This window comes from Cercospora beticola, chromosome 8, assembly GCF_033473495.1.
Source record: "Cercospora beticola chromosome 8, complete sequence".
Lineage (NCBI taxonomy): Eukaryota > Fungi > Ascomycota > Dothideomycetes > Mycosphaerellales > Mycosphaerellaceae > Cercospora > Cercospora beticola.
In genome coordinates, this window is record NC_088942.1 from 2211035 (window position 1) to 2227141 (window position 16107).

The 16107-nt window shown below is 52.6% G+C and overlaps 8 protein-coding genes across 8 annotated transcripts; 4 read left to right on the forward strand and 4 right to left on the reverse strand.

Moving 5' to 3' along the window:
- Positions 1–291: 291 nt before the first annotated feature.
- Positions 292–1560, reverse strand: RHO25_012112 (uncharacterized protein; the record flags this gene model as incomplete). The annotated part of the gene is made up of 5 exons (XM_023603516.2): positions 292–708; positions 756–1108; positions 1173–1285; positions 1338–1471; positions 1531–1560. The coding sequence occupies 5 exons, from the start codon at positions 1558–1560 to the stop codon at positions 292–294; spliced, it is 1047 nt and encodes a 348-aa protein (XP_023454832.1).
- Positions 1561–2356: 796 nt separating this feature from the next.
- Positions 2357–3565, reverse strand: RHO25_012113 (uncharacterized protein; the record flags this gene model as incomplete). Its single annotated transcript, XM_023603517.2, has 1 exon — positions 2357–3565. One exon carries the CDS (start codon positions 3563–3565, stop codon positions 2357–2359), a length of 1209 nt encoding a protein of 402 aa, XP_023454660.1.
- Positions 3566–4193: 628 nt separating this feature from the next.
- On the forward strand, positions 4194–5597 carry RHO25_012114 (uncharacterized protein; the record flags this gene model as incomplete). The annotated part of the gene is made up of 4 exons (XM_023603518.2): positions 4194–4219; positions 4286–4379; positions 4489–4980; positions 5046–5597. The coding sequence occupies 4 exons, from the start codon at positions 4194–4196 to the stop codon at positions 5595–5597; spliced, it is 1164 nt and encodes a 387-aa protein (XP_023454659.1).
- Positions 5598–5605: 8 nt separating this feature from the next.
- RHO25_012115 (uncharacterized protein) lies at positions 5606–7011 on the reverse strand (the record flags this gene model as incomplete). Its single annotated transcript, XM_023603519.2, has 2 exons — positions 5606–6195; positions 6249–7011. The coding sequence occupies 2 exons, from the start codon at positions 7009–7011 to the stop codon at positions 5606–5608; spliced, it is 1353 nt and encodes a 450-aa protein (XP_023454662.1).
- Positions 7012–7638: 627 nt separating this feature from the next.
- On the forward strand, positions 7639–9702 carry RHO25_012116 (uncharacterized protein; the record flags this gene model as incomplete). Its single annotated transcript, XM_023603520.2, has 1 exon — positions 7639–9702. One exon carries the CDS (start codon positions 7639–7641, stop codon positions 9700–9702), a length of 2064 nt encoding a protein of 687 aa, XP_023454661.1.
- Positions 9703–11252: 1550 nt separating this feature from the next.
- RHO25_012117 (uncharacterized protein) lies at positions 11253–12765 on the forward strand (the record flags this gene model as incomplete). Its single annotated transcript, XM_023603521.2, has 4 exons — positions 11253–11460; positions 11517–11623; positions 11682–12156; positions 12209–12765. The coding sequence occupies 4 exons, from the start codon at positions 11253–11255 to the stop codon at positions 12763–12765; spliced, it is 1347 nt and encodes a 448-aa protein (XP_023454436.1).
- A 507-nt stretch (positions 12766–13272) lies between these two features.
- On the forward strand, positions 13273–14603 carry RHO25_012118 (uncharacterized protein; the record flags this gene model as incomplete). Its single annotated transcript, XM_023603522.1, has 4 exons — positions 13273–13560; positions 13672–13867; positions 13925–14011; positions 14074–14603. The coding sequence occupies 4 exons, from the start codon at positions 13273–13275 to the stop codon at positions 14601–14603; spliced, it is 1101 nt and encodes a 366-aa protein (XP_023454435.1).
- A 102-nt stretch (positions 14604–14705) lies between these two features.
- On the reverse strand, positions 14706–15915 carry RHO25_012119 (uncharacterized protein; the record flags this gene model as incomplete). Its single annotated transcript, XM_023603523.1, has 2 exons — positions 14706–15227; positions 15280–15915. 2 exons carry the CDS (start codon positions 15913–15915, stop codon positions 14706–14708), a joined length of 1158 nt encoding a protein of 385 aa, XP_023454924.1.
- Between the last annotated feature and the right edge of the window lie 192 nt (positions 15916–16107).

The following is a 16107-nucleotide window of genomic DNA, read 5'->3' on the forward strand; positions in this document are numbered from 1 at the left end:
ACATGCCCATGCTACTCGATGAGCTGCAGGCTCGAAAAAGGTAGAAGCTTTGCTGCGTGCGTTGGATTCGCATACCGCAAAATAACCTTGACGATTCCTTGACCTTTGTTGTGAGAAGGTACCTTACATGCAATGTCTGTGTAAGTGCATGGGCCCGTTGCAGTTGCTTGCATTCTGCTGTGAGATTAGTAAAAGACCTTTGACAACTGCAGCTGCAATCAATGCCAAGCACAATTGCAACTCCCAATCGTGCTGGAGGACTTTGCCTTACTTCTGAGCGCATCACCGTGCTCAAGCCATCTTCTCGCCAACCGCATCAACCAACATCTTATCATGATGAGCACTGATCCCAGTCTTGGTCAAATGCAAAGCCAATCCTTCCTCCCCATTCTCATGGAACGCAGCACCTTTTCCGATCTTTTGCAGACTGTCTCTGAAGAATACTTCATAGAAGCTGACAGCAAAGATTGTGGCAGGGATATTGACCAGAATCGGGATCCAGGAATAATGGTAATATGTGAAGGCTTCCTTGCCATAGAAGATTGCCGCAACGATTCGAGGTCCGAGATCTCTTGCGGTATTAAGACCAACAGTAATACCACCGAAGCCCCAGACTATGGTCGCATAGCCGAGACCAATCATGAAAGGTGCAGCGGATGGTGAGACGAAAGGGTTTGCGGGATCGAGCACGGCCCAGATGATGATGCCCTTTCGCATGTTAGCTTCGTTGCCAGCTATCGTGGCAGACGACTTACGACGTAGGCGCTCGTGAAGAATTCAATGAAGAACAAGTAACCCAAATTCGTCTGGGCCAGACCAGGAAAGGAGCAAAGCACACTAGCTGGACCTCCCTCGAAGACCATGGATGACGCTCCAGCTGTCCTCAATGTGTGTTCATAGTCGCCGAGCTGTACATGATACATGCCCATCAAGAACAGAGCAGCAAGGAAACCACCGAAGAGCTGGCTGAGAATGTAGTGCGGTACCTTCTTTAGTGGGAAGCCTTGGAAGATGGCGAAGCAGATGGTTATGCAAGGGTTGAAGTGACCTCCAGAAACAGGTGCACAGATGGTGATGGCAAAGGCGATGCCCATAGCGAATGCCAGACCTAGATCAATGGTTCGTGAGCTGTTCGTGTCATTACTCCGCCGGGGAGTTCTGTCCTGTCTTACCTATAGCGAATATGCTTCCATACCCAGCGTTCGCTTTGCTGACAGTGAAAGCCGCGATCGCCGCAATGCCGGGCAGGACGTAGAAGAACACTCCAGTAGCCTCAGCAACACATCTGAGATTGCTTAGTTTGAACACTACGCAAACCGAGATTCGATGCAACGCACTCTCTAAGCCATCTCGGTCTTGCGTGCTCGAAGTCGAGTTTCCGCTGCGATACTGGACGTGCTGCAACAACGTGTCGTGCAAAATGCTGCTTGAGGACTTCTGTGGCACCAAGTTCGAGGTCATGAGTATGGAGCTATTTGATTGGACATTCTGTCAGCTCTACTTGATTTTTGAAAGAGCGAGATCATGTACCCTCTCGATTCGGGAGGCGTCATCTGCCATTCTTGGGGATGACTTCGTAGACTCGTGAGCTCCGTAGGAACAAGCGTGTGCGAGACAAGGTGAAGGGAAAGGTCCCAGAGTCACAGCCGAGGACCAGCTGCTTCAAGCTCACCGCGGCACGAGCGCGCAGCACTTCGTCTTATAGATCATGATCGATCTCAAAAGCGCGTGCTTCCCGCGTGCACTTCAGCCGGCTCTTTGCGGGGAATGCCATCTTCTGTGCATAACGCCGTGCTCCATGATCATGGAAAGACAGCCTATGCGACTATCGACAAGCACTTTTCTCGATTGGTGATGCTGTACCGGCCGGATATCCAAATAGTGGAACAAGATACCGCCAGCTCCACTGTGATGGGGGTCAGCGCGGATCGACAGTGGTGCGGTTCGACCGGCACTTGAGTTGAAGCGTGGCCGAGACTCGCGTCCAGAAGGTGCGAATACGCGTGTTCTGGCGGCTGACATGCTGGAGCGGGACCTTGCGCGATCCGGCAGATGTGTTACTCTACTGCATGGCTCATTGATCTTTGTAGTGATGCAAGTAGAGTGCTTCCAGTAGATCGAGTATGGAGGAAGCGGACTGTCTTATATGTTAAAAAAGATGATTAGTTATCGTGAGCGGTGGTGAGCATTGTGGGTTTTGAATTAGTTCGCAACGCTGTCGAACTTCCCCGTGGGCAACTCCAGACCTGAGTGGAGTCGACAAGCTTGACAAGGATGTTGAGTGAGCCGGGAAGTCGGCATTGGAGTTGACGGGGATAATTCGAATTTCCGAGGCAAAATGCATAATTCAAGCATCTCACAGCTTCGAGCCATCGCCACTGGTGTCCTTCTCACTGCTGTTCTGCCCAACTGATCCGGAGCCATCCACTTTGGGAGCTGTTGCCGTCTGCGTTGAGTCCGCTGCACTTCCCACGAACACGTGGCCAAGACCACTAGCAGATGCTTCGTATTTCTTGTCTGACTTGGACCTTTCGCCTGGTAGTTTCTCACTCTTCACCTTGTCTGTGTGCCATCGAGACAAATTGAGCGTCTCGTCCACATCTTTTGTCAGCTTGGCAATCTCGTCTTCGAGTTGCTCATCCTTGGTCTTCTCTGATCCTGGCTGCTCACCCGCGGTCTTGCCAATTTCTGTTCCTGCCTTTGATGATGTCTCTGCCCACAAGGCTTCAAGTTCTTCGAGCCAGCCACATGCTTCCGCAAGTCTTTTCACGCCTCCGTCGCAGTCCTCCAATAGTAAGACGTCATCCGCCCGAGTGCCGAGATTGCCCACACGCTCCTTGTTGATCAAGAGTCGTGGCGTCTCTTCTCGAGCGAAGCCTGGAAGGCTTGCAAACGGTTGCACTGTCAAGCTTGTGCCCATGACTATAGCAAGATCTGCCTCACGTGGAAGATCGCGATTGTCAAAGAATGCCGATGGAAGTGCCTCACCAAAGAAAACAATCTCAGGCTTTACCAGACCCTTGCAGAAGTGGCAACGCGGGATGGTCTTGTTCTCGACGTGTACTTGAATCTCATCCCTCGGGTATGGTTCTTTGCACTCGATGCAACTCTGTTTCGCAAAAGAGCCATGCGCTGCTATCATCTTCTCCTCTGGGACGCCAGCTTCTTGCTCCAAGCAGTCTATGTTCTGCGTGAAGCACTTCAGCAGCAGACCCCTTTTGTGCAGCAGACTTATGAATGAATGTGTGATAGTCGGACGGTACTTGCCAGGGTAAAGCTCGTGGGCCAGCGCATAGAAAGGTTCTGGATTCTCTCTGAAATAGCTGATGTCGAAGACAGCCTCTGCGTAGGGTAAGTTCAACCTTGCCAGATTTGCATACAATCCTGTCTCTGGACTTCGGAAATCCGGGATACCAGCACTCGTGCTGATACCTGCTCCTGTCATAACCACGACTTTCTTGACTTTGCCACTTTTGATATACTCTGCCAACGCCTCGAGCGTTCTACCCGACAGGGTGTTCGGCGGTGTCGACTCATCAATCGGCGTGCTTTCTTCGTTCCCCATGGCGCCGAGGAAGAAATCGGAATTCGCTTGTGCAAATCTTCTCGCTAAGCTGTTCCTCCAGCCGCCTCTCTTGCCTTTGCCTTTGGAACTGCCTTCTGGCACCTGGCCACGCTTGGGCTTGTGCTTGCGACCTATGGTGACGAATAACGATCTTACAAAGTTCACTTTGGTAGTTGCGACCAAGTGTGTGGCCGGATACACTGCAGAAGATTGTCGGGAAGAGCTCAGAAAAATGGGTGTCGCGAAGCTGATTTGCCACAGAGAGGGCTTCTGCTGTACCGAGATGGGCGCGAAGATATGGACTGGAAGCACAGCCAGCTCGGTCAAACCTAGGTGGAGCACTTTAAGGTTCTCGAAGCTGCTCTCGTGAACCTGTCTTGGGGAAGTGAATGCTAGGAAGTGTGTCTCAGGCGCAGTATCGAATCTGTCAGACTGCTGGTGATCGAAAAAGGGAATTGCGCGGGATGACGTAATGCTTCCGTTGCATCTTTTGGGCAGGATCGACCAACATTCACTCACGCCAACCAAGCTTCCGCGAATCACAAACTACCAGCTTTCACAGACTACGAGCTTGCCAGACGTAAGACCTCAGCATTTGTTTCTGACGCATCAAGAGACATCGTAGAAAATGAGCAGCTTCCTCTCCTTTGACAAGTGAGCAATTTCCCTGTCACCTTGCATAGAAGCAAAGTCCATATGAATAAATCCGTTACCAAATAGTTTCAAGAAAAGACTTCCCGTGACCGTAACAGCCGACGACGATGAATTCGACGAAGATATCTTGAACCACCTTCGTGAAGAGGGCTTCGATGTGGTACGTCAGACATCAATGTGCAACAAGAACAAAATCAATAATCACCAACCACAAACAAACCACGACAAGAAATGATCTCAAGACCCCAATACTCACACCGCCACCACAGACCTATTTACCATTCGACCCCTCCAACCCAAAACCCTACCTCAACCAACTCAAACACCTCGCCGACGACCTCGAACTAGGTGAAACCTACTCCATGATAGCCTTCAACCAAGCCGCCGCAGTCTGCTTAGACTTCCACCTCAAACCCCAACCCAAACTCAATTCCCTAATTTGCTACTACCCAAACCATCTCCCTTCTCCAAAAGCAACCTATCCAACTCAACTCCAAGTTCTGGTTCATCTTGCTGGGAACCAACCTTTCGCTCCCGCAGGCGTGAAATCTTATCATTATAAGAATGCGCTTGTGGGGTTTGCGGAGAGGGATTTGGACACGTGGGACGGAGTTGCGGGCGGGTTGAGCTGGACGAGGACGATTGGGTGTTTGAGGAGGGGGTTTAAGAAGGAGGTGGATTTGGAGCCGATGAAGGAGAGTTATTCGGATCAGGTGTTTGGGAAGAAGAGTGCTGAGGGAGTGGCGGGGATGATGGTCCCGGTGAGTAGATTGAAACTCATTCATAAGTGTTACCGGTTCATGCGTGCTGATAGAGTTGACTGCAGGATTCGTATATGAATTGCGTTCCGACAATGACGGGCGGCATCGGCCAGCAGGATCTATTCATATTCTATCGAGACTACTTCATTCCGAAGAATCCACCTTCGCTGAGCATCAGATTGGTCAGTCGCACGATTGGAACTGATCAAGTGGTGGATGAAATGGTTCTCTCTTTCAAGCACACGCAAGAAGTGCCTTGGCTTTTGCCTGGCGTAAAGGCAACGAATAAGGTCGTACACATTGCGGTCGTTTCAATCGTGGCGTTGCGCGGGGGACGTTTGGTGCACGAGCATTTGTATTGGGATCAAGCGTCGGTGCTCGTGCAGGTTGGATTGTTGGATCCGAAGCTTGTGCCGAAACCGTTTCAAAGTCAAGGTTTGAAGCGATTGCCTGTATCGGGGAGCGAGGCGGCTGCGAAGGTGCTGAATGAGGAGAGTCGGCCCAGCAATGAGCTGATCCCTGACTGGAAGCAGTCGATGAGCAAGCAAGGCAGTCAAGCTCTGCCGCAGAGGCCGAAGCAGGCTGCGAACGGTGGCAAGGGTGCGCCATCATCATAATCACACACTCAGGGAGCTCCGGCTGTTTGACCGATAAACTTGCATGTCGGCAAGCGATATTCGGGCACGGTCCAGTAAGGGCGACGGATGCCGTCCCACGCGCCAACCAGTGAAGGGACCTGAAGTGTGGTCCATTCGACATCCAGACCAGCATCGAACAACTCGATCTCAACCACCTTGGTGTACACATCGTAGCAGATCTGGCGATCCGCTCCCAGGCCGTTGTAGAAACCGAACTTGCCATTGCTGTCCAGCAGCTGGATCACGTATTCCGAGAAGAGCTCTTTCAGGTCCTTGTAATCCTCAGCATAGGTGTCGTAGTACATGCCATCAAGCACAACTCCCTCTGCGACGAGCTTGGGTAGCACATCCTGCCACCTTCCCTCACAGACTCTTACGTTCTTCTTCTCATACCAGCCTGTGTTGCGAATGTGCTGCAAGACCTCGGGGTGTGCCTCGACAATGTAGTGCATCTCCGGTTCGTTTTCCATGAACATGCGATCGACGATGCCCATGCCGTGACCAATGTTCATCGTGCGCAGACCCTTCTTCGGGCACAGTTGGTCGGCAGAGCATTTCATGATCTCAGTCTCCCAGTCTGTGAATTATTAGTATCGATCATATGTCTAGTATGTCATTCTCTTTACGTACCCATCATCACTGCATTCTTGTCCGAGTCAAGGAGACGGCCTTCGGAGTAGGTGAGTTTCGATGCGAGGTAGGCTGGGTTATCGACGTTGGGGTTCAAGAGCTCGCCATCCTCGTTGGTCTGTGTGATTTCTGGCGCGGCGCCCGCAGCAGCTTGGTCGGCGATCTTCGTCGAAGGATTTGGTGCAGGCTCGAATCCAGAAACACCGACAGCGCCATCACCATTTGCGTTTCCGTTCGCTTCGGGAACGTCTGCGGGGCTGGGTTCGAAACCGGTGATTTCCTCATCTTCCATCTCTTCGTCTTCCCCTCCATCTGGAAGCGGGGCATATTCATCCAGCCTGTTGAAGAGAAGTTCGGCGCGCACACCAGCAGCCACGACAGCTTCGTAGACGTTCTTCAGGCCGAGTCTCAGTGCCAAGCAGCCGGGAGTCTCGTCGTTGTTGTCCAGCTCGTTCCAAATGGCACCGTTCTCAAACAGAAGTTGGACGGTAGCCAAGGCGGACTCTTCGGTCAGAGCATTGCCGTGGACAGCATCGCCCGCGGGCACCGACTCCTCTTTAGACTCCTCATCTGGCTCACATGCTGCAATGGCCGCGTGCAGGGGAGAAAACCCGGTCTCTGAATCCTGAATGCGTGCAGAACCCGTCCGCAACAACTTTTTCAAAGCCTCGAGGTCGTGGTTGGTAGCAGCGAGCAGGATCTCGTCGTTGGTGGTGTCGGTGTCGACCTGCATGTTGACATCGTCCTGAGCGGTGGCAGCCATGTTGTGCAGAGCGGCAGGGAGGAGCAGCGGGGTGCAGGCCGGACGTGCAGAGGGAGGAAGCAGCAGCAGCAATATTTCTCTGCAGAATGACTTTCCGCTGTTTTCTCGGCTCCGCAATTCCTGGCGCGCTTTTGAGCAGGACCCTGGCGTTTCACATTCAGGCTCAATGTCACCACCGACACCTCCACCAACACACCAGCAACGGCCGGCGACCAGCTTGCGTGGTGCTGCTGGCGGTGCAGTCAGCAGCCATGGCTGTGGGCGATGACGAGGAAGCCTACGACGACGATATCGCGGCCATGAGCTTCTTTTGCTGCCGTACCCTGGAATCACGTCGGCGGGACAGCACCACGGACGCGCTCCGGCGTGCGGCGACGTCATCCGCTGATGTGCTGCTCCTCCGATGATGGCAGTCCGAAAAGCATGGCGCGGCGGCGGCGGCGGTGTGTTGGCCGTCACGCGCGGGAATCAGTCTTCACCACTGCGACAGCAGCCTGCATCATCGCCGCCGCATCTGGGTCGCCCCGAGTTTCAGACATCGGCTGGGTCGGGCGTGCTGCAGGTACAGTACGAGCAACCAGAAAAGCCATCCTGGTCTGAGCGGCCCCGTGCTACTGCGAGCTCGACATGTCCAAATCAGCCGATGGTGGTACACAAATGCCTTTTCACTCCACCAATGGCATCGATGCCGCGCAGATAACAGGCACGGTGGGCGGCGATGGGGTCGTCGAGCTGGAGCAGCGGCCCTCGTCGAATGCCAGTCGGAAACCCAAGGAAGAGAGCAAGGATGGAGGACCCGGGAGCTCCACTTCGACCTCGAGTTCCAACTCGGACGACGAGCTTATGGACAACTATGATGAACTGGAGGTAGATCCAGACACGCTCATCGTGAACAGCAGGAGAAGCCTCGACGTCGGTTTGCGACCTTCGAATGTCACCATGGGCGACGTCGGTCCATCGGACGACGACCTGCCTCCCGCGAACCATGGCAAACGGAACAGCATACAGATCAACCTGAAGAAGACGGACCGGAAAGGAAGATACATTCTTACCGCCGATGATCCCGCGATTCGCGAAGTCTTGCGTAGAGGTATTGAGCGCGAGGAAGAAGAGAAGGGGAACAAGAAGCGCATGCGCTTTCGAGATCTAGTTTTCACACGTCGCTTCACGAGATTCGATCGCCAGAATCCATCGAGTTCCGATAGCCCTTTCTTCGGCTTCTTCACTCTGTTCTGGATCTGCATGTTCTTGATCTTTGTTCAAGTGGCACTGCGGAACTGGCGAGAATATGGCAGCGTCCTGGGCGGCAACCAAGTCTTCAAGCTGATGATGAGCCGCGACGTTGTGCTGCTGGGAGTGACAGACCTAGCCATGTGTCTGCTCACCTTGGAGGGACTATTCCTTCAGAAACTGGTACTGCGCGGCTGGATCAAATGGTCACGTACCGGGTGGATCATACAGAACATATGGCAGGCAGCATATCTCGGAGCTGTCATAGCCTTTGCGTATTACCGCGAGTGGCCCTGGACACACACCATCTTCGTAGTACTCCATGGTCTGGTGTTTCTGATGAAGCAGCACTCGTTCGCATTCTACAACGGCTACCTTTCTGGCGTGTACAAGCGGAAACAACTCCTTCGAGAAAAACTGAAGGAGTTGGAAAGACTGGAACCAATACACTCTCCACCTACAAGTCCAGTGTCGGAGGACAAGGAATTCCTCACCTCTGCCGTCGACGTCGCTCAGATGTCGTCTAATATGCGGCGCCGTACTTCATTCGGTCCCAAGACATCCGTTAATCTGAAGAGTGAGCAATCCGACGTGGCAACTGTCGCAAAGGCTATTGAATCTGGTCAGCGACTCAGTGCAGATCAAATGCAAGTGATGGTCGCCGTCATCAACCGCGAGATTCTAGAGCTCAACAAAGAGTTGCGTGGTAAAGCTGACAGCGATAGCCTCGCCTATCCGAACAACTTGACCTTGTACAACTCAGTAGAGTGGATATGCCTGCCGACTTTGGTCTACGAGCTCGCCTACCCTCGTCAGGACAAGATCAATTGGTGGTATGTGCTGGAAAAGACGACGGCAACCTTCGGCGTCCTCTGCGTGATGCAGGTCATCTCTCAAGGCTTCATATATCCCTTGGTCCGTAAGACGGTCGATATGAAAGAAGCCGGGATGACTTTGGACCAGCGCTGGCAAGAGTTCCCATTCATCGTCTCGGACATGCTCTTCCCGATGCTCATAGAGCAGTTGCTCACCTGGTACCTCATCTGGGAATGCATTCTCAACGTCCTCGCCGAGCTCACTTACTTCGCGGACAGAGGCTTCTATGGCGACTGGTGGAACAGCGTCACCTGGGATCAATATGCGCGAGACTGGAATCGACCTGTCCACAATTTCCTCTTGCGACACGTCTACCAAAGCAGCATCAGCGCGTTCAAGCTGTCGAAGACTGCAGCGACGTTTGTGACCTTCTTACTCAGTGCGTTGGTGCACGAGCTGTGCATGGCTGTATTGTTCAGAAAGGTCAGGGGGTACCTTTTCACGATGCAGTTGATGCAGATGCCGCTCGTTATGTTGAGCAAGACGAAATTTTTGAGAGACAAGGTCGTGCTCGGCAACGCGATCTTCTGGTTTGGTTTGTTTATCGGGCCTAGCTTGCTGACGAGTTTGTATTTGGTGGTGTAGCAGGACATGGAGATTGGATGCTGATCAAAAGTATGATTGTGTACAGTAGTTGGGCATGTCTGTATGACTGTATGAGGAAGCGTTCAGTATCAGCCCCGGTGGCATCGACGAGCGACTGTGGAACGGCCACACTGGGGCTCTCCAAAGCTGGGGGCTTTCGTCAAGCACGCCACTCACACATACCGCGACATAATTCACGCCACCCTTGCCAACACAGACGGCGACCTCAACGTCCGTTCTTCCAGTGCGAGCGCGCAGGTTACGCAGAACAGGCAAGATGTACCACGCATATTCACCGGACCATCGCAAACATCGGACTGTCGCAGAACAGAGGCAATCAACGCAGCATACCCTCCTCGCCATCAGGCAAGGATATGGCGTGCCTGGGGATCTACCGAAACTGCCGAATAGATCGACAGCCTGTCAAAGCATCGCAAATATCAGCTTCCTCGTTACTGGTCTGTAGTGCTGCAGTAGAGGTGACTGTGTGCTTCCTGAGCGCATTTCACCTATGGCGCAAGAATTAAGGTTTCGTTGTGCTTGGCACTATCGAGTACATGCGGACATCACCTCATGTAGAGCTACGCCCATGCAGTCATCAGCTCAAGCGTCATTGGATGGCGCTCTCAGCAAAACAACTTCCCCATTGACGCTGTTGTCGGTGGCGTACGGTGGAGTTTACGCCGAAGTAGTTCGGGCAGTTCATGCACTACTGCGCTCCTTGCCCTACCAGTTGGCCCCACGCATTAAGCTTGTGCACAAGCTTGTGTCCAAAGGCTGTGCGATCGACTACTTGGGGGCCCCTAGAGAATCTGGAGATGGTCAGCTTTGCTGTGGCGGCCGGTGACCGTTGAGTCGGGCCTCTCTTTGTGATGGCGAGGCGCTGGGTGCCACAGTCAAGACTCAGCGCCTGACTCCGCAGAGATGTCCTCGACGACGGCACCGATCCGAGTGATATCACATCGTCGGAGTCGTCAAGATCGAAGGAAGCATTGTGCTCGCTGAGCACCACCTACGTCTGCTACAGTATGTCGTGATCAATCAAGCAGCGGCAAAGGCGGCGACTCATCCTCAACACGTTGCATCGAAGGGCTACAACAACACCTAACGGCGACCAATGGACCGAACGGTGCATAGTCCACCTGACGACCGTGTGCAGAACCCACGAACTTACTGCAACAACTCTTCCTGACCTAGACGCCCATCGACACATCTTTGCTACATGGGGTAAGGTCGTATCCGCTTTCGCAGATTTTTGGGATGTTGGTTTCTTCCGCTGTGGCGTTGCTGCTAGACTTCAGAGGAAGTGATCGACCTTTCGACGAAGTCGGCCTGCTCGTGCTAAGCGATTTTGCATGTACCACGAGCAGTGGCGACGAGATTTCGAGGGACGATCATATCCCACCGCAATGGTAGACACAAATTGCGCGAGCACGACTCCACGGGGGATTGATGGAACGGTGCATATAAAAGAGCTGTAGGAACTTCCTTCAAGGCTCCCTATCCTTCCATCACTTCCTCAAGCCATCAACAATCTGCTCTCATCCAGTATGAAGACCACACTCATCCTGGCCAGTGCTCTTGGAGCAGCTGCCTTCCCTGGTATGAAAAGGGGCATCGACGGTGTTCCACACGAAATCAGATCTCTCCTGGAGTCCGAAGGCGCGAGCTTGAAGAAGCGTCAGGAGGATGCCCTCGGCATTTCCCGTGCGCAGTCCAACTGCGGTCCTCGTCTGTGCCCGACTTTCGACGAGCAAGGTATGAACCACCAGTTCTTCATCGACCGAAGCGTTCATTCACTGACAGTGCTATAGACCAGCTCGTGTCTGTGAGTGGTGAGCATGAGTGGATCAAGCCAGGACCAGGCGATATTCGTGGACCTTGCCCAGGTCTCAACGCTGCTGCCAACCATGGCTACCTCGTAAGCCCATCCCGAGCCATCACTTCGGCTGTGCCGTTACTGACTGTCGCCTCTCTAGCCACGAAACGGTATCGCATCGATCCAACAGACTGTCAGCGGTCTGGGTGCATTGTACAACTTGGGCCCTAGAATCTCTGCTGCCCTTGCTGTCTACGCCATCGCGACGACTGGAAATGCCGTCGAGGGTGTCTGGTCTATCGGCGGTCCGCTGCCTGAGTTCCCTCTCACCAACCCACTCATTGGCACCGGTCAAGGTCTCTCCTACTCGCACAACATCTATGAGGGAGACTCAAGCATTGGTCGCGGTGACTCTTACATCAACAACGGAGATGCACACTCCCTGAACGTCACTCGCTTCGAGCAGGTGTACAACATCGCCGTTGCCGATGGCAGTGATCGATACACACTGGATAAGTTCCGTGCCAAGTTCGAGGAGGCTCAAGACGAGTCGATCGCCAACAACCCATACTACTTCACTGGTGCTTTCTCAACCGTCGTCGTTGTGCCTGCAGCTTACAACTTCGTCATCAACCGTAAGCACATATCCACCTGTCGTGCCAAAGCTTCAAGCTGACCCTTCCTCAGTGATGAGCAACCACTCTGCTGAACAGCCAGCCGGCTATCTCGACGGCTATAACTTCGCCTCATTCTTCGGCGTCGACACCAGCGGCGGCGCTGGCAACTTCAAGTGGCTCCCAGGCCAAGAGCGCGTCCCAGAAGACTGGTACCGCCGTCCATCTTACGCTCCATACGAAGCCCAAGATGTCGTCGGTGACGTCGCCATCGGCTACCTCGCCTACCCACGCACCCTCAAGTTCGGCGGCAACACCGGCAGAGTCAACACCTTCACCGGCGTCAACGTCGCCAACCTCACTGGTGGCGTCTACAGCGCTCGAACACTCTTCACCGGCAACAACTTTGCTTGCTTCAGTTTCCAGCTCTTGCAGCAGGGTATTCCAGATGCGTTGAACAACGTCATTGGTAACTTGTCGCCTATCACTGCGCTGTTGAACAAGTATGTTGGACCGATTGTCGGTGGATTGAGCTGCCCACAGTTGGCCAAGTACGATTACAGCCTTTTCGATCAGTTCCCTGGTCGCAAGTATAACCCCAAGGGCCCGGCTACCAACTTCAAGGGTTAGGCGAGGAAATACGAGGGAAATTATGAAATGGTATAATGAGGAGGAAACGAATAAAGGAATTGTGCAAAATTATACAGACTAGGTAGTTATGCAAGCACAGAATGATGGTTCGGATTGAACCGGGGATTACCCGCAATTTGAGTCAGAGATTGATTAATGTTGCGCTCGTCGTCAGCAATCATTGACTTGCTCCTTCCACTCTGGCTTACATTCATTCTCCGCTGGCCGTCTTTTGCAATGACGATGGAGATCGTGCGCAACATGGATCTTACTACTGATCGTGGCCGGCACGGCAGTAAATATCACCCATATACGACTGACTCGCTTCTATCCTCTCAGTAGCACTGAGCGGAGCTGCAGCATAGCTACAAGCGGGGGACGATGGCTCCCGTGGCATACGCGGCAATGAGGAACCAGAACAATAGATTGCAGACTATAACCATATCCTATTCAACCAAGAAGGTTCTCTAATCACAAACCCCCAATCATTTTCTCTCCAAATCCACAATGGCATCCTCCCTTCCCCAAACAATCCGCTCCGCATTCTTCCACGACAAAGGCGACCTCCGAATCGAACAAGTCGAGCATCCACCTCTCTTACCAGGCCATATCGCAATCGAGAATAAATTCTGTGGACTCTGTGGCAGTGATTTACATTTTTTCCATGAGCAGATGTTTGCGGATACTTTGAAGACTCCGCATCCGATTACGGGGGCCAATTTGCCGATTGCGATGGGACATGAGTTTTCGGGGGTTGTGAGGGCTGTTGGGGAGGGGTGTAAGGGGGGTTTGAAGGTAAGTTGTTGCATTCCTACTTTTGGGGTTGGTCTTGGGTGTTGTGGGAGTTTGGGGTGATTGCGATGAGGATTGAGGGATATGCTGATGTTGAAAGCGTTGGAAATTTAGGTCGGTGACAAAGTCGCTGTCATGCCTACGATTTTCGATGGGAGCTGTTCAGCTTGTAAGACTGGAGCGACGAATGTTTGTCGGCAGACGGGGTTTTATGGGATCAATACTAAGACTGGAGGGATGGGTGACGGGGCTGTGATTCCGGAGGATTTGGTTTTTAAGTTGCCGGAGGGCATCGATTGTGATGTTGGAGGTATTGTGTTCGGTGTAGCATCTCGGTATGAGTTGATTCGCTGATGATTATTTCTAGCACTTGTTGAGCCTTTGGCTGTGGCATGGCATGGCATTAGTCTGGTGCGTGACCAGATTACGGAGGATTCGACGGCGTTGATTATTGGTGAGACATCGTAACATCGAAGAGAGTTCGATCAAAGTCACTGATCATATTTCGCTTCGCAGGTGGTGGTCCGATTGGAGCTGCAACACTTCTTGGACTACGAGCCAAAGGCGTGACTCGGATCGCGGTGTCCGAGCCAACACTGAGCCGAAGAGAATTCGCCCTGCAACTAGGAGCCACCGCATCGTACAATCCCTTGACCGATAACGTTCCCGCTGAAGCCCCCAAATCTCTCGGTGCACCTGATGGTGTCGACATGGTGTTCGATTGCGCAGGCGTTGGACCTACGATGGATACCGGGCTCGCGTGCTTGCGTGCCAAAGGCACTCTGATTAATCTCTTCGTGTCGACCAATGCGACAACTTACTATTCATTCCCGATGATATCGAAGGAGATCACCATGTCCAGTAGCTTGGCATATTTATCGAGCGACTTTAGAGAAGTCATTGCGGCGATAGAGACAGGGAAGATGGATCCTCGTCCTTTGATTACGAAGAGGATCAGGCTGGAGGATGTTGTCAAGGAAGGGCTGGAAACTTTGACTCAGAAGGATAATCAGAATTGCAAGATCTTGATTGATATGAGCCTATAGGTGAGAATAGATCGGAACAGAAATATTGCCATAGACAAGATTTTTAGCAAGACTTATACTGCCATTCTTCGAGGTGAGCATTCTGCTCGGCACCCACGCACTTCAGCTCGGGATTTCATATTCCCTCCAACCCTCTGTGCTGAACAAAATCACCACCATGTTACTTCTCGCTGCAGGAGTCAATGTTGATACATACTTGCGCAGAGCAGCCAACGTCGCGGCCCCGCAAGGCCCAGCATTGACTTCGTTCTTCTTGAAGAACTTGACACTTTCGTGCGATTCCTGGTCGGTCACGGTCACCGCGGCTGTCACTCCGGTCTTCAGAATAGGCCATGCGATCTGAGATGTGGTACCGCAGTTCATGCCAGCCATGATCGTATCGTCAGTCTCAATAGGAGTTAGTTCGCCAACGTGCAGAGACTCTTTCAACGACGCAGCAGTGTCAGGCTCCACGGCGATGATGTCGTTGTTTGGATTGGCAGCTTTATAGTGCGCCACTGTTGAGTGAGCCCAGCTGCCCACTCCGACAGACACGAAAAATGTGTTTGGTTTGGCATCGTTCGCCAGGGCTGCCACTTGTCGGCCCGCTTCTGTAAGCATCGTACTGTAGCCGTCCGTTACCCACTTCAAAAATTGTTAGTTGAAGCAGAAATCACCAAAACAGGCTTCATCTCACCTTTGGAATCTCCGTATACCCTTCCCAACTGACATCCATCACCATCAAAGCGCCAGTCTCCTCCGAATCACGCCTGGTAGCAGCAATGGAATCATCGTAGCTCCCACCTTCCAAAACCTTGACCTCCGCACCTTCGCCGCGCAGCAAGTTCTGGGTATACTCGCTCATGAATCCTGGTACATATATCGTCAAGGGCAGTCCATAGATCTTCGCCATCCTTCCGCAAGCCCGACCCCAATTGCCTTCGGAGCATGTGACGAGTCGGATCGACTGATCTTGGTTCTTCAATATATTATCCTTGAGTTGCTTCAGAGTAGTAGAGGCCGGAAGGCCCATTTGCTTGCAGACAGTTCGATGAACCGCGTAACTGGCGCCTAGGACCTTGAAAGCTGGAAGTCCAAAACGTGTAGATTCGTCCTTGATGAACACTCGAGCGAGGCCGAGCTCCTTAGCCACCGTGGGTAAATCGTGTAGCTGTGTTTCATTGTAATCTGGTAGAGTGCGATGAAAGGCTTCCACACCAGGATCCACTTGTTCGCGAGACCATCCTTGTGTCGTGTGGTGTGGGTTGTGAAGCATCCAGGGCCGTGAGAAGTCCTGACCAGAATTGAGATGTTTGACATTATAATCTTCCATCTTTGCTTGGCTTGAGAGTGCTGGGATCGTGGGGATGGTGTCTTGCAGCTTGATGGTAATATGGAAGAAGTATGGCTAGCAAGAAAGTTGGTAGAATTTGTACTTAGCTTTCACTGCTTAAACCTGCCTCCAAAGGCAACGCAGTTGTCTACAGGGCGCGTGTATTCAATGGGTCTTGGCTCCCTCACGTGT